The sequence below is a fragment of the Cervus canadensis genome, chromosome 31 (assembly GCF_019320065.1).
Source record: "Cervus canadensis isolate Bull #8, Minnesota chromosome 31, ASM1932006v1, whole genome shotgun sequence".
NCBI classification, from domain to species: Eukaryota; Metazoa; Chordata; class Mammalia; order Artiodactyla; family Cervidae; genus Cervus; species Cervus canadensis.
In genome coordinates this window covers 35,322,838-35,345,991 of record NC_057416.1, presented here as the reverse complement: position 1 = coordinate 35,345,991, position 23,154 = coordinate 35,322,838, and the positions used below count along the sequence as shown (strand labels likewise).

Here is a 23,154-nt window from a genome sequence, read left to right as displayed (position 1 = left end):
TCAGCTGGTAAAGAATCTCTCTTCAATGTGCGAGACCTGGGCTCGATCCCCGGGTTGGGAAGATCCCCTGAAGAAGGGAAAGGCTACCCACTCCAGTATTCTGGCCTAGAGAATTCTATGGACTGTATAGTCAGTCCATGGGGGTCACAAAGAGTTGGACACGATTACGTAGTTTCTGTGTCTGACTCTTGAATTATTCTTATATTTTTAGCAGAACTTCATTTATGCAAAGATTCTATGATGTTTCTCGATTGTTTTTTTAAATGTCTGTAAGATGCCCCAAAGAAAGAAATTCCCTTTGATATCCCTTTAGTTGTTGTGAGGAAAAAAAGCTGGTGAATGAGTCCCCCACCCCACACCCCAAACCCTAAGAAGTCTTTGTTGTAACTCCAGCAAAGGAATAACTGAACTAGCAATCAGGGTTAAGCAAATATCCCCCACATAGACTTCTTTTGAAAAAAACTGTTTTTTGGTTGTACTTTATTTTTAATCTACCCTTCCATGGTGAGGATCCAGATAGCTTTAAATGATGAACAATACTTTAAAAAAAAAAAATGTCTCTTTTGGCGACAGCAGCCACATTGCATTATCAGAACAGATTAGACCATCCTAGTTGATATAGAAACTACATCAGGAGGGAGGCCGTGAGCTTTTTTAAACGTATATTTAAGGCTGAAATGTTAGGACACGTGAGATGCGCCAAATGGTCTCAATTCCGTTGACACCGGAGACACAAAATACTGAAAACTCTAAGAAACCAAAGTTCTTTGTTTTTAAATTAATAAATATAGCAAAATGGGGTGTTCCATCAACTGTACATTGTTTTTCAAAATTTCCTTTATATTTCATTTTTCATTTAAAACATACGCCTGAAAATGAGTGCTGAACATGTGGGAGGTCTTCCAGGACAGATGGAAGTCCTGAGCAGGACAGAGAGCTTCCAAGTCGAGAAGCCAGACTTGAGCGCCTCCATCTGCTCCCTCTGGCAACCCCACTGAGATGGGAAAGGCGCCAACCCAGAGAGACCACAGAATATCCAGAGAAGGAGCAACAGGTTTTCAGAAATCCTTTGTCAACTCTCGTGGACATACAGAAAAGCGGACAAGATAAAGAAGTACAGCTGACTGACTTACCGCCCAGCCACACCTGAGTGACCAACAAAGGTCCGTCTAGTCAAGGCTGTGGTTTTTCCAGTGGTCATGTATGGATGTGAGTTAGACTATAAAGAAAGCTGAGCGCAGAATTGATGCTTTTGAACTGTGGTGTTGGAGAAGACTCTTGAGAGTTCCTTGGACTGCAAGGAGATCCAACCAGTCCATCCTAAAGGAGATCAGTCCTGAATATTCATTGGAAGGACTGATGCTGAAGCTGAAACTGAAACTCCAGTACTTTGGCCACCAGATGCGAAGAGCTGACTCATTTGAAAAGACCCTAATGCTGGGAAGGATTGGGGGCAGGAGGAGAAGGGGACGACAGAGGATGAGATGGTTGGATGGCATCATGACTCGATGGACATGAGTTTGGGTGGACTCCGGGAGTTGGTGATGGACAGGGAGGCCTGGCATGCTGCAGAACATGGGGTCGCAAAGAGTCGGACACGACTGAGTGACTGAACTGAACTGAACGGAGTGACCAGCACCTCGATGAGGAGCTGGACACTGGCTGCAGCCCCAGCAGCCTCTGCAGGACCTCGTCCAAGTCTCTCCCCCGACCCTCGCCACCTTTCTCTCCTAGAGGTGACCACCGTGTGACTGTTAGGACTGCTGTCCTAACTACCCTAATAGTCCTAATCTGGACCATCTTAATTGGACTGTGCTAATAGGCCAATTTCCTCGATTTTCTTTATAGTTTCATTGCCTCAGCATGCTCGTCTAGATTACGGTTTCATTTTGCCTGATTTTTGGACGTTGTATAAATAAAACCGTATAGAATGTATTGTGAGGCACAAACACACACAGAAACGAACACACGTGTGTGCCTCTCAGCCGTGGTTCTGGCTTATCCACTACCCCCCCACCGTCACTTCTTTCTTTTTTGGTCAGAGAGACAAAGGTTCAAGGCTTTCTCTTCTTTCCTTCTTGCCTCTTCATCTCCAGATTCTGCCTCCGTCACACTTTTTTGTCATGTGATTAGGACAAAAATGATTTTTTTGGTCCCACCTCTCCGGCTGATTTCACGTGCGGCACAAGGCAGTCGACGCTGAAGCTTCCCTGCCGGAGCACCTCTCATCTCTGCCAGCAACACGGAGCCCAGGCCGAAGGTCTGCACCGGAGACTGCTTCCGCCATCTGTTCCCTCTTCCTGCTGCGCCCCCATGGCTTTTCACAAAGCACATGTATGTTCGCATCCTTTGGACCACACCTGCATTGGCTAGAGGCTAGAAGGTGGAGATGCTGTTATTTTAAATAGGATAGCTTGTAGGTTCCCCAACTGCAGAGGAAGCGACCCCTTCATCTACCTGCCTGACCACCTGCTTCACTGGGGATCGCACACAGGCTGCTGCCCATGACTGGAACAGGCTCACGCGTTTCCCCTGAGCATGCACACTTGACACACCAGCGGTCCAGCCACGTTCCTAGGGCAGGCCTGCGTGTCAGGCATTTGGGACACTCCAGACAGAGGAAGTCCTCGCCCTCTGGCACCATTATAACGCCTACCCCAGTGCTTTATGACCGCTGCATTCAAGCCTGCCTCCTCTTCTGTCTAGGGGATTGTGAACGCGGGGGGCAAGGCCACATCTTCACTTTTTTGTGTATCTAGCATTTAGCACAGTGCCTCGCCCAGAGTAAGTGTTAGCTGCTCAGTCGTGTCCGACTCTTTGCGGCCCCATGGACTGTAGCCCACCAGGCTCCTCTGTCCATGGGATTCTCCAGGCAAGAATACTGGAGTGGGTAGCCATTCCCTTCTGCAGGGGATCTTCCCAACCCAGGGATCGAATGCACATCTCCTGCATCACAGGCGGATTCTTCACTGTCTGAGCCCCAGGGAAGCCGGGCCCAGAGCAGGCGCTCAGTTCCTGTTCCGTGAAGAACTCACTGGATTAACAGGCGGCTGCAGCTGCTGTTCCTGTCACCTGCGGCTCTTGGTGGCTCCCGTGTTTTGCTGCTTGGGAAGCATCTGAGCAGTCAAGTCCCGGTTCTGCAGCCGAGCTGAGGAGGGGTCAAACCCACAGCGAGATGATTGAAACCCAGATCTATCCTGACCGCTTCCCATCTCTCTGGGGGCTCTTACATTTTAAATGTACTTGTTTTCGAGGTTCCATCATCTTCAGATTACCCAAGTGTAGCCCCGGGCCGTTTGTGATCCTCCTCACCTCTCCACAGAGGAAACCGGGTTAAACACTGCTTTACACGATAGTGTCAAGAATTACCTTTTTGATCGTGGTAGAGATGGGTGCAGTAGCTTCATGCCTGTATTGTGGTTCGTGGCATTCAAAGAGAATTCAGATGCCAGTGAGGATAAGTAATCATGATATTAATTGAAGATGAAATCCCTAATTTTTCTCTCTCAAAATAATAAGTATATATTTTTATGCCACTTTGCTCCTGAGTATTTTCTCATCATTCTCGTATCTTCAAATATGTTAGCCCAAAGAGAACCACTGACTTGCTCCCTGGTGTGGATTGAAAAGTCTTTGAACCATTGCTCATTTTATTTTATAGGAGTGCAACAACATTTTGAATTGGATTTTGTTGTAAGGAAACAATAACTTATTTTCCTCTCCTGTGTGGCCTTTGTTAAAAGAAATGAGCGAAATCCAAATTCAGAAGCTTATCTCATTTTAGTGAATACTAACGTAAGATGAAAAAAATTAATGCTCTAGAAAGGTGTGCCAACTTTTTTTTTTTTTTCTGTAATATCCAGGTGACTTTACTGCTCCCAGTATTTGGTGAAAATGACCAGTCTCAGGATGTTGTCTCATTGCATCAGGATATCAGTGATTATAACCGGAGATTCTCAGGGCAGCCCAGATCTGTAAGTAATGTTGCAGCAGGTGCAAAGTTAACAGTGGAGTGATACTTGTCTTTTGTGAAGTGAGATTTACCGGCAAATACTCTCTAGCTGTGAAAAGTCTGTATGTGTTGGGTAAATTCTTTACCTTCTTGTTGTTGTTTACAGCAACTGGTTTACAGCTCTCCCAAGGACTAGTTCTCTTACCTTTTAAAAATGGCATTATAAAACTTGTTAAGAAAGTGACACCAGCCAAAGAAAAGCAATAGAAAACATTGGAGGGAAAGGTAAAATTATCAGACTCTTAGGTGATTCTCAAATAGGGGTTGTCTTATGGGAAACTTACAAGTGAGAACTTCTGAAGGGAGTTTTATAGTTGTGTTTCCTCTGTTTATTTACCCTGTTTGGATTGTTTCCTTAAGTAATCCTAAGTTTTGAGGGTTTCGTATGTCAGGTATTTAAAAGCATTCTATTTTTAAAAGAAATAGTGTTAATTCTACAGCTGCTCCTCCTCCCCCAAAAGGCATCCGATAGATTAAAAATTCACACCTTACTGACTCATTCCAGTGTTCTCGAAATGCAACAGAGGATTCTAGAAGTGCATGTGTGACTGAACGTGTACTTCGAAACCCAGAACACAGTACAAACCCTTACGGAAAGCTCTAGGCACCGACGTCCACCCGCTCAGCGAGCACCCCAGCGGGACGTTCCTGGAGTCTCGGCCACGAGACGTAACGTGAAGGGCACTGCTCAGAATGCCTGTCCCTCTGCTTGTCTCCTGGCTGACTTCTCATCCTCCGGGTCATCCCTAAACAGACCTTCCTCGGAGAGACTCTCCCTGATCAACCAGGGTGGTCTCTGTCATTGCCCTCCGACCTTGTTCATTACCGTTCTCTCAGGAGACAGTTTCACGAGGGTGAGGACCGTGTCTGTTTAGTCACTACTGTAATCTCAGTGCCTGGGATGCAGTCAGCCTTACTGTTTGTAGGACTTCAGTCAGTTCGGTCGCTCAGTCGTGTCCGACTCTTTGCCACCCCGTGGCCTGCAGCACACCAGGCCTCCCTGTCCATCACCAGCTCCCAGAGCTTACTCAGACTCATGTCCATCGAGTCGGTGATGCCATCCAACCATCTCATCCTCTGTCGTCCCCTTCTCCCGTCTTCAATCTTTCCCAGCATCAGGGTCTTTTCCAATGAGTTGGCTCTTCACCTCAGGTGGCCAAAGTATTGGAGCTTCAGCATCAGTCCTTCCAATGGACTGATTGGAAGTCCAGTGGACTTCCATTTCCTTTAGGATGGACTGGTTGGATCTCCTTGCAGTCCAAGGGACTCTCAAGAATCTTCTCCAACACCACAGTTCAAAAGCATCAGTTCTTCGGTGCTCAGCTTTATGGTCCAACTCTCACATCCATACATGACTACTGGAGAAACCATAGCTTTGACTAGACGGACCTTTGTTGGCAAAGTAATGTCTCTGCTTTTTAATATGCTGTCTAGCATATAACTTACAGTTATCCTTAAGACAGAAGTGATACTACACCTCTGTATTAAACACCTGTGTAGACTTGTGCTCCCACATACGTACTGTGTAGACATGTGTTCCCGTGTACGTACTGTTCCTCATTTGTGATGGCAGGTACATTTAAAGGCATACACACAGTTTGCCTGTTGTGGATGGTGATGGGCGAGTCTTTCAGACGTCTAAGCTGCAAGGAAAGCTTGACCAGGTCACTACTGTCCTCCTTGGGTAATTGGGAGCCTGTTCTGCTGTTTCTTATCCAGCAGTATTCTTACATATCCTCCAGAGGCATCTTAGGATGATTCTTTGAAAATTGGTGTTTCAAATTCAGGAACTACCACTGAGGTTAAAAAAATTAATTTAAAGATATTCATCGATATTTTTAAGTGTGAAGCATACCATTGCTCAATTATTTTCTGTGTGTCAGATATATACTTAATGAGTAAGAAAGCTTGGTGTGTGATGAAATTACAATTTAATAAAGACATTTAGCTCTTAGTTTGGTATTCTGCCTCAGAGTTGGAGTCATACTGTGATTAATATACAAATATTTCTTGATGGCCCATTTCATATTTTATTGTCTAATCACTACAGATTTTGTGTAAATGATATGGTATGAGAACTGAACAAAATAGCTCTGGTAAAGGACAGAGACGTATTCAAAGGATGTATCAGCTGGTTATTAGAATATTTGAAATAATTTACCATAGACCTTGTGAAAGCTGTATAGTTGTTTTGCTTTAAATATTAGTTTCTTCCACAGAGAACAGAAAATTGACATAGGAAGTGATTGTAAAAAGACCATTCTTGTTCTTTGGGGACCAGTTTTCCAAAAGGAGTTATAAGATTTTCTTTATCTAGTGGGGTTTTAAAAACTGCTCTCTCATCTCTTGCTCAGTTCTCCCCATTTCCCTCTCAATTTAGACAGCACTTGTTAGACAAATAAAATACAGACTGTTGGATTTATGATTTTATACAGATGGTTAGCAGTAGGTGGACTGTGGGCAGTGGAATGACCACAGGAAATGACGTGCTTCCCCTGGCCAGTTTCTCTTGCATCTCCCAGCCCCTCAGAAATGAGACCTCCAGGACGTGACTGGAGAGTGCCGCATTATCACACAGGACCTTACGGTCAGTCAGCCAGAAGCTGCACGGGGCAGGTGACACGTCTGCAGTCAGACAGTCAGCTGACTTGCTCAGGGTCACACAAATAGGCACGGGTACTTTTCTTTTTGAACAACTGTATTTGCATGTGAGTTACATGCCATAAAGTATACCTGTTTCAATTATGTAATTCAGTGGTTTTCAGTTATATTTACATAGTAAGTATAATCTAATTATTAGTCTGTATATATTCAGAAAAATAATCATTTCCAGAAAGGGTAAGGCCTGGCATTCCAAAAATCATTGTGGCAATTAGTAATTCACTTAAACTCAAGTTCAACAGAATAAACATCCTAAGAAGGAAATCAGTTTCATTGATACTCTTAGATGGTCAAAGCCATCCAAGTTGATGTGTCTGTATATTTAAATAATATATATATACTTATATGTTCTACATATATTGTCTGGCAATTTATAAAGGTCTTTTATAACAGTATCTTTTCTAGTTCTTAATATTCCTTGTGGCGTATACTCAGTTAGATGCTGACTTATCTCAAGTAGGTTAAACAACCTTCCCCAAGGTCACCTGGCTAATAAGGGATTGACTTTGAATTCAAACCCAGATCTGTCCAACCTTAAAGTTCAGACTTGAGCTCAAGCCTCAGCTTAAAACTACACACAGGTTCTTCGTTGGTTTATTTTACTAACTCAAAGTAGAGATAACTTGATTTTGTATTATTAATACTATATCCTGTATTTTAAGTTTGTTGACACTTTAGTTGCTTTTCAGTTATCTGAAATAAGACCTGTTTTATAAAAACCTAGTAATCAGAGAACTATTTTTTAAATAAAATGAGTAAGTAGAAAATATGGTGTTCTGCCAGTATGTGAAACTCCTTCATTTATGTTAATAACTGCATGTATTAAGAAAATTGTATTATTTTGAAGTCTGACACGTTCGATACCAAATCATAATATTTGTTCTTCTTCTGCCAGATTATGGAAAGAATTATGGACCTCCCCACTTTACTGAGGCATGCATTCAGAGAGATGTTTTCAGTCGGGGGCCTTTTCTGGATGTTCCGTATCAGGATAATACTTTGTTTGATGGGAGCATTTTTCTATCTTATATCACCTCTAGATTTTGTACCTGAAGCCTTGTTTGGAATTCTCGGCTTTCTCGATGATTTCTTTGTCATCTTTTTGTTGCTCATCTACATCTCTATTATGTATCGAGAAGTAATAACACAGAGACTAAACAGATGAAAAAACATGAGTTTACTAAAACATCTGAGCTGACGTGTAACATCAGACAAAAGGACCATGGCAGTATGAAGTATCTGAATATTATCTAATGAGCTTAAAACCACTTTATGACAAACATTTGATTATCATTTGGCAAATACCTAGCAATATATGACTGGAATTTTTACATGTTGCAGATCCTAATATTAAGGTTAGAATTAGAATGATTTACAACTGTATCTTGATTCTGTGTTGTCTATAAACTCTGTGGAAAAATATGGAATTGCATAAAATGGGATGCCTCCTTTTCTTCTACCTTCTCCCCCCCCCAAATTACTCAGATTAATTGAATGGTTAGTGAGATATTGTCAGATGTAAAGTTAATCAGATTCATCCTTCTCAGTGAGTACCTACATGATAATATACTGCTATGAGCCTCACCTAAATATGTTTGTTACAATAAAATATTGTACAATATTGGGGAAAAGTCAGTGTTTCTTTGCATACTAGCTAACTTTTGTGCATTTGAAGCAGTTCTGCTTTTCCACTCCAATATAATTCTTTGTTATCAGCTGAAAGTGAAAGAAGAAACTTGAACTTTGTTAATTTGATTTCACTATCTTGGTTTACAGAACACTTAATCAATAGACGAATTAACAAACTGTAAGACATTTGTCTCCAGTCAGCACACTTGATATTCTGTTACGGCATTTCTGAAAGAGTTTGGTCCTTTTATAGGAATAGCATTTAAAAGTTTCAGTGTCGTCAAAAGGGAATTTTTTTTCAGGAACCTGGGTGATACTGCAGACTCATGGCAGCTCAGCCCTCCTCAGGAAAGCGGCGCTCGTGACTGTGAGCACCAAAGCCCTCAGGAGGGGACTCTTTCCTGCTTTGTGTTCGTTGCTCGGTTGGGACCCCGTGGACTGCAGCCCAACAGGCTCCTCTGTCCATGGGATTCTCTAGGCAAGAATACGGCAGTGGGTAGCCATTCCCTTCTCCAGAGGATCTTCCCAACCTAAAGATCAAACCTGAGTCTCTTGAATTGCAGATGATTCTTTACCATCTGAGCCACTAGGGATGCTTATCGGAGGGTACTAGGAGCACGATTTAAATCTGACAAGAGAAATTAACAATGGGCTGTAGCAACAGGTGGACAGATTTGGTTAATTTTCTCTTGTCAGAAAACTGTTGTAATACTGTCCTTAGACAGCAGGATATAGCCCAGATTCATCAGGCCTCATGCAGAAGGAGATGAGTACGGAAGTTATCTTGGTGTTTGGATGACTGCAGTGTTAAGTACCTAAGCTCCCCTCTGCAGTTTGCTGTTTGCGAAGAATCAAAACCACAAGTGTTACGACATCTTAGGCCCCTCGGCTGGCACTGCTCGTGAGTGACCTGGACTGCAGGGCGGTCTCTGATCCCTGGGGCTCAGGCAGTGTCAGCTCTGCCCCTTGCAGTCCCCCGCTGCCCACCTTGTCCACCCCCACGTCAGGGGGCCTCGCTGTGGACAGACGGGGAGAAACGTAGATCAGTCACAGTCCTCCAGGTGAGCCAGACACTATCAACTGATGAGATGCTGAATGATGGATGATACTTCAGAAACAGTGCCTTGTCACTTGGGCCTAAGACCAAGCTGCTGCTTGTCAGAGAGGAAAACAAAATCCTTAAGTACAGCACATTGTATTTAAAGCAGTTTCTTGCACACATTTCATTTTACCCTCAAGACAGTTACGTGAAGAAGGCAGGCAGGGCATCACCTTCCTCTTCACAGATGAAACTCCTGATGTAGATGAAAGGGTTTTTTTTTTTTTTTTTTTTGGTCTGAAGCCATGCGCAAGTAAGTGACTGAACTGGTATCAGATGCCTAGGATTCCTACATGGGGAGAAACTGGGATCCTTTGGAAGATGTTTGGAACATACATAGGAATAGGAAAGGTCTAGCAAGAAGACACATCACAGCTACATGAATCCTGGTTCTACAGTTGACAGTCTACTTCTCACAGGGTAGCACATTTCACAGGGAAACATTTCAGCTGCACTGACTTGAAAAGCAGTGAGTAGGAGTTTGTTACACCACCATCTACTAGTCTCGAAACGCATTTCCTAACAACTACACACTTGGTGTGGGGCTGCAGCCATGTCATCTTTGAAAGGATTTAATTTTCTGTGCATGTGTTCTGCTTCAAATATCACACTTACAGTGCTTTGATTGTAATATCTGGAATTCCTTCTACAGCTTTTCTGATAGAGGTGTATTGTACCAACTTTTGTAACATACAACACTGTGTGAAGTCTTACTAAATTGAAAAGGGAACATGTGGCATCTCAGAATTCTAGACCTGTTTATGATGTCACCTTTATTGATCACTGATGATAAATGTAAAGGGATCTGAGTATATAATGCAGGTAGTCAATCAGTGTTTTAAACATCATAGTAGTACTTGTGTGATTCAGCCTTAGAGCTTATAAATCAAAGCAACAATCTGGAGTTTTATAAACAATAATATTGTAACTTTCACAAAAACAGATGGTCCAACCCCAGGAGCAGATGATAACTTGGGTAGCTCTGTGGGGAGCGAAGCTGGTCGGAGGAAACAGTTGTCTAACTGCCCACCAGAACAGTGGTTCCAGCGACCACCTTCTCAGCACCTGAAAGCAAGCAACACGAGGAAGGGCTGTGTTGGTCTCAGTGCGTGCAGATACCTACCTCACGGAGTTGTCTCAGAGGACTGACAGTTTGGTTCAAACTTTGTGATTTCAGAGTTTGTCAAGCAGTTAGTTATTCTTTTGAATAAAAGCAACATATGTAACATTTAAAAGTGGCTGTTACTGTCTGGTTTCTTTGATACTGTTTGCCTTAATTTCAGAACTCCTGAAACAGCATTCCCTATAAAATGGTTGCAGTGACTTTTTCACCAATTTTGCTTTGATACTTAAAATTTTTTTAAACATAGAAATGTTTTTGAGGAATATTATTTAATCTGGGCAATCTATATTAATTCTAGACAGTTAAGGGTGAAATTGGAATGAGAGTTAAGACTTGCACCATGATTCCCACCCCACGTGAGTGTGTATCTTATGGAAATTGTTGGTTGATACCTGAAATTAGTGAGGGATAGGAAAGGGCACTCAGGTGTTAAGGCCCTAAGACCTAAGAGTCTCCCAAGAGTGGGCGGGTGGGCTTTAGGGGCTGCTGACAGGAGGTGATCCCGTCACAGGTAAAGACAGGTGTTGAGCATTTGTTGTAGCATCAGAACCAGACCCCATCATGGTGTCAGTATTTGTTCTGAGCATGGAGTTCTTGACTGCAAGCACATCTGAGAGGCTGTCAGTCACTGTCTGCTTCATCCGCTGCCGCCCGTCTTGTCCCAATCCAGACGGGGCACGAGAGGAGTACACAGCTGTCAGACAACCCTGAACCTGTCTCACCGCTGTCCTTTTCCTTCCAGACTATCACCTATTGAGGGGAATGTAGTATGTGACACAGAAGAGGGCTAAACGCTAAAGATGTTTTATATCTAACAGATTTATTTAATTTCAAAACACAATTTAAAAATAAAGACTTAAAAATATCTAATAATTCAGATCAAAACGTTCACTCTGCTAATCAGTCTTACAGAAAACCTGTAATTTATATCTACATGAACATCTTGTTTCACGAATCCTAGAATGTCAGTGCTATAAGGGACCCTAGAAACTGACGAATTTTTGTGTTTTCTCTGTGAAAACAGAAACTATGAATAGCTCCCCAGCTACACACAGGTATACTTTTGGTTCATTTTCAGGGGATTCAAAGAGCTGCCCATTCATTCATGGGTTCCAAATTAAGAATTCTTCAGTCTTACAACCTCACCCTACAGATGAAAAGAATGAGGCCCACAGGGAATGAAGGGGGGGGGGGAATTTTAATATAAAAACTTTATAGAAAAAGTAGCATACCTGGATAGAAACTAAAATCTAAACAGAGATCAGTAAGCTTAAGGCAGGTTTAGGCCTTAGCCTTCTCCAACACTGAAACAAGTGGCTTATTTTTCTTCAGTGTACCCTTCTAGAAAAACTGAGACAAAACTTACCCTTTTCAGCTTAAGGGGTAAATTTTCTCTTTTCCTTAAAAAAATGTTATATTAGTAAATGAATTAGCCTCTTAAGACTTTGAAGAACATCAATTAACAGTATCCTTCAGTTTATCCCTATTTATTCTTTTAGATGGTCATATAAAGCTATACATGTATTAACCTTTGATATTTATGGAAGGGGTCAAATGAAGAGATCATATGACCATACAAACAGCTTTCTCTTAAAAAAAAAAAAAAAAGGGCAGTTTTGCCTATCTTGTGTGGCCCTTGTTTGCTTAATAAGCTATTTTATTAAAGTCAAACACCAAAAGTAAGTCATTAGGATCAGATGATGCCTTATCATGACATGAACATATCATTCAACTATCACTTCAGTCAACAGAGGCATCACCACCATCCTATAATTCCCTTCATGTGCCTGATTTCTTCAACATTACATTTCTAAGAAGTATCCATGTGGTGGGGCTGCTATATTTTGCTTGCCATATAGGTTTCCATTTATGGACTGTGCCACAACTTACTCAACTATTAATGGACATTTGGGTGGCTTCCATTAACATTTTTAAAAAGCAGACAATCATCTTTGAAAGTATGATGAAGTCTTTGAAAGACTTCCTTGAAGTCATCCCTTGACAAGTAAGAAACAGTTATCCTAGCCTTAGGATGTGTTAAGAAACAGGCAAAGTAAAAAAGAAAAGCTGATGATGGGTTAGAGGTAGTGAAAATTATTTTTCTATTAAGCAAATAAATTGGTTTGCAGACCACAACGAAAATTTAGTTTGGGGGGTTGTTTTTACAAAGAAAAATACAACACTCAGCTCAATTCAATAATATATATATTTAAATTACATGCAACTCACTTTACCAGTAAATTTACCATTCTGAAGTAAGGAAACATTAGGATAATATTCAACAAGTAATAAGTGCTTATTTTATTTCCAAATTATGGCTAGCTGGAAGACAGATGGAAGAGGGGGGAAAAACAGAATTTTGGAGGGAAATTCAACTAAATGAAATGACCAGATCACAAACCTCAAAAGCATGAGCTGGACTGGCTGGGATCGTTCACGCTTCTTTAGTAGCCTGTATTTCAGGCCCTGAGAACTGCTTATTCTTTCACTTCTTATACTCCTCACTCCTACAACTCCACTGACCCAGCTTCCAAAACCACTCCCAACCCTCCAAGTCCTCCCTTCTGCTGGGACAGCTTTTTTTTTTTAAGGCCATCAGCATCTGTCAAAGGCACTGCTCAAGCCAGAAACTCAAGCTCGTGTGGGTGCCTGCACAGTCGTGTCTGACTCTGCCACCCCATGGACTGTAACCTACCAGGCTCCTCTGCCTATGAATTTTCCAGGCAAGAACACTGGGGTGGGTTGCCATTTTCTACTCCACCGTGATTCTTCTCTTCCTCCTCGTTTCCATGTAGCAGCAGGCCCTGGTGTTTTTACCTCTTATATACTTATCCGCTGCCACCACCTTGACCAAAGGAACCATTCTCTTCCTTGCCTGTTAACTGGTCTGCTCACTTTCTCTGTTACCCCTTTCTGATACACAGTCACAATGACCTTTTAAATATGTTTATCACATCTCTCTGAGGCCTAAAATGACTCTTGGCTTCCCGCTGCACTACCATCAGACCAACAACTTACTAGCCGTACCCTCACTTCATGCCCTTCTCCCCTGGCTCACTGGGCTCTACCCACAGCCTCCATTCGGTTCCCAGAAAAGACAGAATTCTACTGCCTGATCGCCGTAGTTAGCACCCACTCCCTGTGCCGGAAATGCTCTCCCCACCGTCATTCCTTACTAGACTTTTCCCCATTCTTTGGTTAAATGTTCCCTTCTCAGACATTGGACAGTGACCCTCTCCTCTACCCTTATTAGCCTTACAGCATTCTAATGTATTCAGACTCAGGCATCTTGGCACAATGATTTTTATTTTTATTGTCTGTCTTCCCCTCACTAGAACAGCTGCTCTATGAAGATGTGCTAGCCTTGCTCACCGATTGAAAATAAAGAGAGAGCCATGAGATGACAACAGTTCGCCATCCACACCGACGAAAGAAGCAAGCCGAGGAGGAAAAACGTCCCTCAGACGGATTTTCCCAACACAGCACTAGGGGACCGCTAGGATTATTACAGAAGCCAAGGTCTTAGTCTCGGGCCTCCCGGGAAGACTGGGCCTGGCGTGTGTGAGGGTGTCCGCTTTTACTGTTGCGCTCTGGTCCCCGAGCTCCTTAGAGCTCCGAATACCTGAAGAGGAAGGTACGGGGATGGAGAGGAGCCCAGCAAGTCCTACAAATCACTCTAACTGTGGCTGCCCTTTTAAAGAGACGAACCCAATTACCCGACCACCTCAGCTTTGCGGCTGTCCTGCTTCAAGTTGGACAGGCGCAACTTGGTTGGTCTCACCTAATTCTCCAACCTCAGTCGCACGGGATACACAAGCCAGGGAGGCATCGCAGAGATCGGGACTGGTCCTGCACTCCCGCCCCCCTCCTCCCAGCTAGTTCCTTCTTCCTTCCGGAAGCTCGGGGCCCCGCCCACTTCCGCAACGCCAGGCCTCAGCCAATGGCCTGCGTCCCAGGGAACGTTACCTCTGACCTCAGGGCTAATTAGAAACAGTAGGACCAACTCCTCGCGAGAGGTGAGGTTGAAGCTGTCTCCGCCATCTTGGAGATGGGAGACGGGCGATGGCTGTGGTCTTTCCGCTAATGCAAACAACAAAACGGGCACATTAGTGACTCCCGAGTGAGGCCCTCATCATTCTGACTGTTGGCCAAAGCTACAGAAAGAGCGAGGGTGTCAAAGCAGAGCGCGGCGACACTGATAACAGCCTCAACTGCCTGCTGGGGCGGCAGAAGTGAAGTAACTGAGGACCGGAAGGATGGTACAGTCCTGTTCCGCCTACGGCTGCAAGAACCGATACGACAAGGATAAACCCGTTTCTTTTCACAAGTAAGGACCCCGCACACCTCGCGGGGCTGGGCCCTAGTTGGGCCGGGGGGCGCGCGGCCGCGCTCGGGGGGCGGAGCCAGGCGCGTTTCCGCGCGAGACCTGTGAGAGGGGCGGGGCCGGGCGCGGGCCTACGCGAGACCCAGTGCGGAGGCCGCGCTCGGGGGGCGGAGCCAGGCGCGTTTCCGTGCGAGACCTGTGAGAGGGGCTGGGGCGTGCGCGAGACCCGGTGCGAAGGGCGCGCTCAGGGTCGGAGCCAGACGTGTTTCCACGCGAAACCTGTGAGAGGGGCGGAGCCAGGCGCGGGCCTGCGCGAGACCCAGTGCGAAGGCCGCGCTCGGGGGCGGAGCCTACAGCGTTTCCGCGCGAGACCTTGAGAGGGGCGGGCCCGGGCAGTGGGCGTATCCCCAAGCAGCCTCCTCAGGGCCGGGTTGCGCGTCCCCGGCGCGCGCCCCCGCGGCGGCCCGCCCTCGCGCTCAGGTTCGCGCGCCTCTCCGGGTAGCGGGTGCGAAGCTCGCGGGCGCTGTGTGGAACTTACGCTGGTTGTGAGGGTTCCATACCCGGGCCGCGGAGACGGCAGGTGGTAGTAACTCTTGGAAGGGAAGTTGAAGCAGAAGCAGAGTCCCACGTTTCCCACCCTGTTGGTCCGGCATCGGTGTGGTGAGGACTGACCTGTCGGTATGTCAGGGAGCATGTCTTGGACTCAGCTTCTGGGACCCCACTGTTAAGGACGGCTGAGCTCCGGAGAAAGCCTCAGGGACTGCCAAGATGCGCAGTGTAGCCCGGGCAGTGACAGTGCATCTCGAGTGGTGAGGGGAGCCCTCGGGGTCAGGGTGAGCGCGCCCCCCTCCTCGGGGCTGCTTCTCCCGGACGCTGCTGCGGCCAGAGCCCTAAAAGATAGAAGCCTCTCAGAAGAGCCGCACAACGGAATGATAACGATGATCTGTTGTCCGCACGATGCCATTTTCAATCGGCCAAATTCAGTATTTACAAATTCTATAACGGTAAAAGTGTCTTGCAAAAATTTCCGACTGTAAATGGATAATAGCTAAAGGAGAACAGGTGGTAGATTATACAGATTATTTGTAGGTGGTGGTTAAGTTGCTAAGTAGTGTCCCACTTTTTGCGACCCCATGGACCGTAGCGCGCCAGGCTTCTCTGTCCTTCACTGCCTCCCCAAGTTTGCTCAAACTGATGTCCTTCTAGTGGGTGATGCCAGTCAACCATCTTATCCGCTGTCGCCCCCTTTTCCTGTTGCCCACAATCTTTCCCAGCATCAGGGTCTTTTCCAGTGAGTCAGCTCTTCACATCAGGTGACTGAAGTATTGGAGCTTCAGTTTCAGCACCTTCCAATGAATATTGAGGGTTGATTTCCTTTACGATTGACTGGTTTGATCTCCTAGTCCAAGAAACTCTCAGGAGTCTTCTCCAGCACCACAGTTAAAAAGCATCAGTTCTTCAGCGCTCATCCTTCTTAATGGTCCAACTCTCACACGCATACATGATTGCTAGAAAAGCCATAGGTTTGACTAGACGGACCTTTGTCGGCAAAGGGATGTCTCTGCTTTTTTATATGCTGTCTGGGTTTGTCATAGCTCTTCTTCCAGGGAGCAAGCATCTTTTATTTTATTTATTTTTTTGCACCTTTTAATTTCATGACTGCAGTCACCATCCACAGTGATTTTGGAGCCCAAGAAAATAAAATCTGCCACGATTTCCTTTTTTTTTTTTCTCATCTATTTGCCATGAAGTGATGGGACCAGATGCTGTGATCTTAGTTTTTGAATGCTGAGTTTTAAATTGGCATTTTCACTCTCCTCTTTCACCTTCCTCAAAAGGCTCTTTAGATTCTCTTTGCTTTCTGCCATTAGGGTGGTATTACCTGCACATCTGAGGTTGATATTTCCCCTGGCAATCTTGATTGCAGCTTGTGATTCATCCAGCCTGACATTTCGCATGCGTATTCTGTGTATAAGTCAAATAAGCAGGGTGACAATGTAACTCTTTTTCCTGTTTTGAACTAGTCAGTTGTTCCATGTCCAGCTCTAACTGTTGCTTCTTGACCTGTATACAGGTTTCTCTGGCGGCAGGAAAGTCTGGTGGTCTGGTATTCCCATCTCTTTGAAAATTTTCCACAGTTTGTTGTGATCCACACATTTATAGGCAAATAATTACAAAAAACAAAATCTTAAATTTTGGGGGAGTGAGGGCCTTCCATGTTTAACAGGGAATGTGGGTGCATTTTTATACATTCAATATGAGAAACAAAAATCAGAGTTTGTAGGGAGAGGTCTCCAGAATGTTGATTTTTTTCCTTTTCCAAGAAGCAGATAGAACACTTAACGCTTCCTAATGTTGCCTCTTGATTTATTACAATTTCAGAAAGCTGTTGGATGGACCTCCAGGACTTCCAAAGTGAAGGAACAGGTCTGGAGATGGTGACATGATCACAGGCTTTCAGCTCCTCCCTCCCCATTTCTAATGAGGTGGCTGAGGGAATCCAGACATAAGGAACACCCTTCATTGGCACTGGTTAAGGATGACATTCACATGTTTCAGAAACACTGAGTTTCTGCTCTCGGTTAAATAATTGATTTGACCAAAAGAAGGGCTAATCTACATCTCATCCCTTATCTAAAAGAACAGTTTTGGGAAGGATCTTGACCTCAGAAATAAGCTGTATTGTAATCCTTGGTCAGGAGGCCCAGGGTGTTGAGTTTACCAGTGGTTGCTGCTGTGTCTACTTCTAGAGGCACTTCCAGCAGGAACCTTCTAGGAGTCCTTCTTTTCTCAGCTTCTACATAGTGGCAGTGGGAACAGATGTTCTGCGCAAAGAGAAGGGACTACCCCAAAGATAGATTCATGACCACAGCGGAGTCAGGCTCAAGCATGTATCACTTGGAAGACAAGCTGTGGGACAGGGTCGAATCACCCTTCTTTGGCTTTGTTTCAATCCCCACTCACTGAATCTTTTACCTGGAGAAACAGAATCAAGATAAGTTTCAAATCTTCCTATCTCCCTTTATCTGGGCCTAACGGATGTATTTCAGTCGATGAAGAGGTAAATTAAAATGAATACTTTATTTCCTTATCATTATGATTTGACTATAATTTGATTCATATTTGTCAAGATGATTCTCAAGAGAACAAAAAGCTTTGTCTCAGTACGTAGTTATAAACGTGCAATTTTGTTTTACAGTACACAGAGGATCACTGGTAAAAAGATAATACAAATTCACTCTATAGCATGTGTATTTTACCCGAAGTTTTAGTGTCTTCAATATAAAAAGCCTTAAAAACTGAGATAGCTGGATGGTGGAGCTATATGGTTTACCCTTGTGTATTAGGTGCGTCTGTTTGTGAAGATTATTTACTGCAAAGGAGGGAAAAACATCACATGGGCCCTTGAACCTACCCTCCCATCACCCGCTCTGCCAGCTGCGTGCGTCTGACCACGTGGCTGCCTTTTAATACGTATGTTTTTTGCATAATGTAAATCCTAATGAGCCTGGCCTGTTTAGATTGTATACATCATTATATCTCACATTCTTATAACTGCTCTGTGATCAATAAGATTCCTATAAGAAATGCTGCTTTAAAAAAAAAATACCATGCTAGGAGGGGTGACTTATTTTTCACACTAGTGATGGTCACTTTAGTTATAGGATTTTAAAACAAGTCCATTTTAAAAAAGTTTACGTTATCCAGATATAGTTGATTTACAACATTCTGTTGGTTTCTGCTGTATGCCAAAGTGATTCAGTTATACAGAGGTATGCATTTTTTTTTTTCATGTTCTTTTCCATTTGAGTTTATCTCAGGATTTTGATTGTAGTTCACTGTGCTACACAGTAGGACCTTGTTGTTTATCCATTCTCTATATGTAACCCCAAACTCTCAATCCCACTCTTCCCCACTCCCCTCCCTCTTGGCAACCACAGCTCTGTTCTCTATGTCCAAACAAGTACATCTTTAGCAACTAGGGTAATAAGGGTACAACTGACAAACTGTCAAAAAAGGATTAGTGGGAGCAGGTGCATTAATCACACTCCCGTGGTGTGTGAACACCCATGGTTGTCAGCTAATTCTTTTCTAAGCAAGGAAAGCCTGGGTGTGCCTTTTTGTTTCTGAGTAAGGCTAGAAAACAGAATCATTTTGTCTTCTTAGGTTTCCTCTTACTCGACCCAGTCTCTGTAAGAAATGGGAGGCAGCCGTCAGAAGGAAAAACTTTAAGCCCACGAAGTACAGCAGCATCTGCTCAGAGCACTTCACCCCGGACTGCTTTAAGCGGGAGTGCAACAACAAGCTGCTGAAAGAGGATGCTGTCCCCACGATATTTCTGTGCACCGAGCCGCACGACAAGGTGAGGGGCGTGTAAAATACTGGGTGGGTCTTTTTTCATAGACTCAGTGTGTTCACCGGGAAATTTGGAAAATCCACAGTAGTGTTAAGAATGTAAATGTTACCTGGAACCCATCCCTTGTAAATGACCACTGTTCACAGTAAAATACTTTTAAAGATACAGAGTGTTTAGTAAAGTAAATATTCTCACACTAAGACACTCAGCCTAACTTTTAACTTACTTTAAGATCAGTCTGTGTTCCTGCTTGTGTAGGCCACCAGGCTTCTCTGTCCATGGGATTCTGCAGCTGAGTACTGGAATGGGTTGCCATTTCCTTCTTCAGGGTATCTTCCTGGGATTGAACCCATGTCTCTTACGTCTCCTGCGTAGGCAAACAGGTTCTTTACCACTAGCGCCACCTGGGAAGCCCCACGTTCCTGCTTATATGTTGATAAGTTTTTATTTTTCTTTAACAATGATAGTTAAGTTTCAGAGTATTTTTCCTCTCAGTTTTCAGTGCTTAGTGTTTAATTAAATCTGATTAATCATTCTGCCTTTCTTACATCCCATTTCTACTTCAGGTAAAAAAGGAAAATTGAAACTATTTTTTCATTTTATACTATTTCTATGCCAAGGAGGCAGAACTAAGTCTAATAGTCTTATATTACACAGGTGCAGAATTCAGTCTGTTCTTTTAATCTGTTACTTTTCATAATGAAGCTCAAACATGCTCTGCGTCTTTGTTCCAGAAAGAAGATCTCCTGGAGCCGCAGGAACAGCCCCCGCCGCCTCCTTTAACGCCCCCCATTTCCCAGGTTGATGCCGCGATCGGGTTGCTCATGCCTCCTCTTCAGACCCCCGATAACCTCTCTGTGTTCTGTGACCACAACTACACCGTGGAGGACACCATGCACCAGCGGAAGAGGATCCACCAGCTGGAGCAGCAAGTGGAGAAGCTCCGGAAGAAGCTCAAGACTGCCCAGCAGCGGTGCCGCAGACAGGAGAGGCAGCTGGAGAAGTTGAAGGAGGTGGTGCACTTCCAGAAGGAGAAAGACGACGTCTCCGAGAGGGGCTACGTGATTCTCCCCAATGACTACTTCGAGATAGTCGAAGTCCCAGCATGAAAAAGTGAAATTTGTATTGGTTTTTCATGGGGCAATACCACCTACCCTCTTCTACCCTAGAGAGGAATTTCATTTGAAAAGAGATTACACTTGATAACTTGTACAAAAGCAATTCAGAATATTTTTTTAAAAGAATAAATTAGATATATACTGTAAAACTGTAAATTTTTTGTTTGTAATTTCAGGGTTTTTACATTTTAGCAAAATATTTTAAAAGTCATAAACTAACCTCAGAGCTTCAGTGTAAGTTGGTTTCAAGATTGGGGAATTTTGTTTTTTAATTCGAGTATTTATAGACAAGTTTCGAAGATAAAAAGTAAAGAGAATGAGAACAGTGCAGTAAGGATGATTTAAGTTTCAAGTTAAAAAAATTTAATTCAGTTTATTGAGAGAACTTAGTCACGTTTTAAATCAGAAGCATAGGACATAACATCCCAGAATATATATATGTATATATATATATTTACACATTCTTATTTGTAAAGTCAACAGATTCATTTATCTGAATCCCTATCAGAGTTAACTTGGCGAGTTTTGCCATTCCATACCTAATCATAATGGTTAAATGATGTTAAAGAAGGGATTTTTTTAAAGAGTGGGGCCCTTCCTTTCTCCCCGCCCCCATCCAGCATTATAGAATTCGAAGTGTGTCTCCAGTGGGAGGCACACTCTCCAGCAAGCAGACTGCACGTCGTTACCAGGGAGATGAGCAGAGACCACTGGGGCTGACCCAGGGCTTGCCTTTCCTCTCACTGCTCTGAGATCAGGGGCATCCTGTCCCCACTGTAGGTGTGTGTGTGCCCGGGTCTCTGCCAGCTCTGTCGTGTGGGTAGAGCGTGACTCATTGCATAAGGTGGAAATCTTGCTCTTGACGAGTTGATTGGTCAAGGCGTCACACAAAAGACGATTTCTTCACTTTTACCACAAGTGAAAAATCACATCCCATTTACCTAAATGAGTGATTTGAATCCGAAAGAATCCTAATAGGTAATGCTTATTTTACTCAAAATTGAGACTCAAATGCTTGCAGTTTCTGTTCAGACTGTGAGTTGTGCTCTTAACTTTGAGAAATTTTACATAGATTTGAAATGAAAACAGTTCTGAGTAAATAAGCACTGCCGTAGGAGTTACCTACTTAGATTTAGAATAACTGTTCCAACTATAATTATTCTGTATTTCAGAGTGCTGCACAGACCTTTGAAGGCAGTGTTACAGATTGGCAGTCGTCAGTCCAGGAGCGTCTTTTGTAGACCTGATTCTCCGTGTAGCTCACTGCCATCCTGCCAGTGCTTTGATTCATGGAGATTTGATTTTTTTTTTTTTTTATGAACCAGTATTTCAAAAGTAGAAAATTATGACTACTTGAAATTTTATCATCTGATAACACTTAGAACTAACTCTAAGGAGTCAGAGGACTTTCTCTAGTTATTCATGGGTCTCATCACTGGTTTTAGAAGCTACAAAATCTCTCAAGTAGTGTGTTTTTACATTTCATCTCTCTAGCAATTCCTGGAGGATATGTGGGTAAATATTTTACAAAGTATATATGTGAAAACTAAACTGTCATGGACGTAAAAGAAAACTGTGTCTGTGTGTGTGTGTGTGTGTCCCCATGTCATCAGAACCAGGAATCCAACATTAATTGTATAAGTGACCATCATAATCAGTTAGCATCTTAGCATTGTGAATTAACCTGAAGCTACTGTTTTTCGTGGGACAGACATCCCTAATTGGAGAGAACCGAGCAACAGCATGTGTACCAACTATTTGCATTTAGATCACTTACTATGTTTAACCTACAGAATTTGAAGTACAGGTGCTTATTTCTGAATTTGAAATGTAACGTTTGTTAAAATGTTTTAAAAACTCATTTTGTCTGTTGTAGTGTTTATGACATTGCCAAGAGAAGGAGAACATTCAGGCTAAAACAGGTCCTGTCCAATCACAGTGAAACACAGTCTGAAACAGCTGGGCAAGGTCTCTGTCTGGAATGAGTCGGGAGGAGACCCCTGTGAGTTTCATCATAGTGTGAAAGATGATATTTACTTTAAGCACAGATAGTAACATCCTGAAGGTTCCCTCTGTGAATGATACAATCTGGCAGTAATAGGAGAAATAACTTCTTCCTGATTAGAGCTGCTAGGAAAACTGTAGAATGTTAGAGTTAGAAGGGAGCTAGAAGTGACTGACCACTTGCGTCACCTCCAAACCCTGCGGAATCCCCTTGTGAAATATCCCTGACAACTGGTCATCTGTTCTCTGTGTACCATTGATGTGTAAGCAGTGCTGTTTAGATGCTCTGAAATGAGTTCCTGGAATAGAGTAGCATTTGTTGCCACTTTTAAAAAATACTTGTTTTTAATGCAACTATAAACTTCACTTTGAACTACTGCATAGTTTGAACTATCAAATTCCAAATTAAAGAAGTTTTAAAATTTTGTAAAATAATTTAAATGTTTATTGTGTGCCTGCTACATGTACTAAAAATAATTCTGTCATTGCAGTTAAGAAACAGTGGTGTCTAAAGTTAACTAGCAAAACTTTTTACTTGGAAACCTAAATACATGAGATTTTCTCTTTTAACTATAATTTGTGTAATCCCTTTCTTAGAAGGTGTAGCCATAATGGTGAAGGCAGATGAAAGTTCCACTTGACACGGGTTTTGTTGTTGTTGTTTTTAAAGATCAAAGTCCTATTTTCTGATCTTTAGTTATTTAAAAAATTGTGTACACACACATACCCCAAACCTATGGCTTTTATAAAGTCAGTCGTGACCCTTATTATTTAAAAGTCCACTTGATCTATAGAAGGAAAGCTTGCAGTTGTGTTCCACACTCTTA

General features: G+C 43.3%; 2 protein-coding genes across 5 annotated transcripts in view; both read left to right on the top strand.

Annotated features, from left to right (window-relative positions):
• RNF170 (ring finger protein 170) overlaps positions 1 to 10,636 on the top strand; it is a 33,258-nt gene extending 22,622 nt beyond the window's left edge. For 3 of the 4 annotated variants that reach the window (XM_043454232.1, XM_043454234.1, XM_043454235.1), the window contains 2 exons: positions 3,864 to 3,974; positions 7,569 to 10,636. In XM_043454232.1, coding sequence (XP_043310167.1) covers positions 3,864 to 3,974; positions 7,569 to 7,838 — 381 coding nt within the window. In that variant the 3' untranslated portion in view covers positions 7,839 to 10,636. The remainder of the gene's footprint in view (positions 1 to 3,863; positions 3,975 to 7,568) is intronic. The other variant, XM_043454233.1, reaches the window with a different exon arrangement.
• A 3,877-nt stretch (positions 10,637 to 14,513) lies between these two features.
• Positions 14,514 to 22,903, top strand: THAP1 (THAP domain containing 1). The gene is made up of 3 exons (XM_043454236.1): positions 14,514 to 14,851; positions 19,016 to 19,211; positions 19,940 to 22,903. Exons 1-3 carry the CDS (start codon positions 14,781 to 14,783, stop codon positions 20,312 to 20,314), a joined length of 642 nt encoding a protein of 213 aa, XP_043310171.1. The 5' UTR covers positions 14,514 to 14,780; the 3' UTR covers positions 20,315 to 22,903.
• The last annotated feature ends 251 nt before the right edge of the window (positions 22,904 to 23,154 follow it).

Excerpts from the sequence above, each read along its gene's own strand:
- THAP1 (XM_043454236.1), top strand. The coding sequence starts at position 14,781 with ATGGTACAGTCCTGTTCCGCCTACGGCTGCAAGAACCGATACGACAAG. Across the intron at positions 14,852-19,015 it reads AAACCCGTTTCTTTTCACAA|GTTTCCTCTTACTCGACCCA; the intron begins GTAAGGACCCCG and ends TTGTCTTCTTAG. Across the intron at positions 19,212-19,939 it reads GCACCGAGCCGCACGACAAG|AAAGAAGATCTCCTGGAGCC; the intron begins GTGAGGGGCGTG and ends TCTTTGTTCCAG.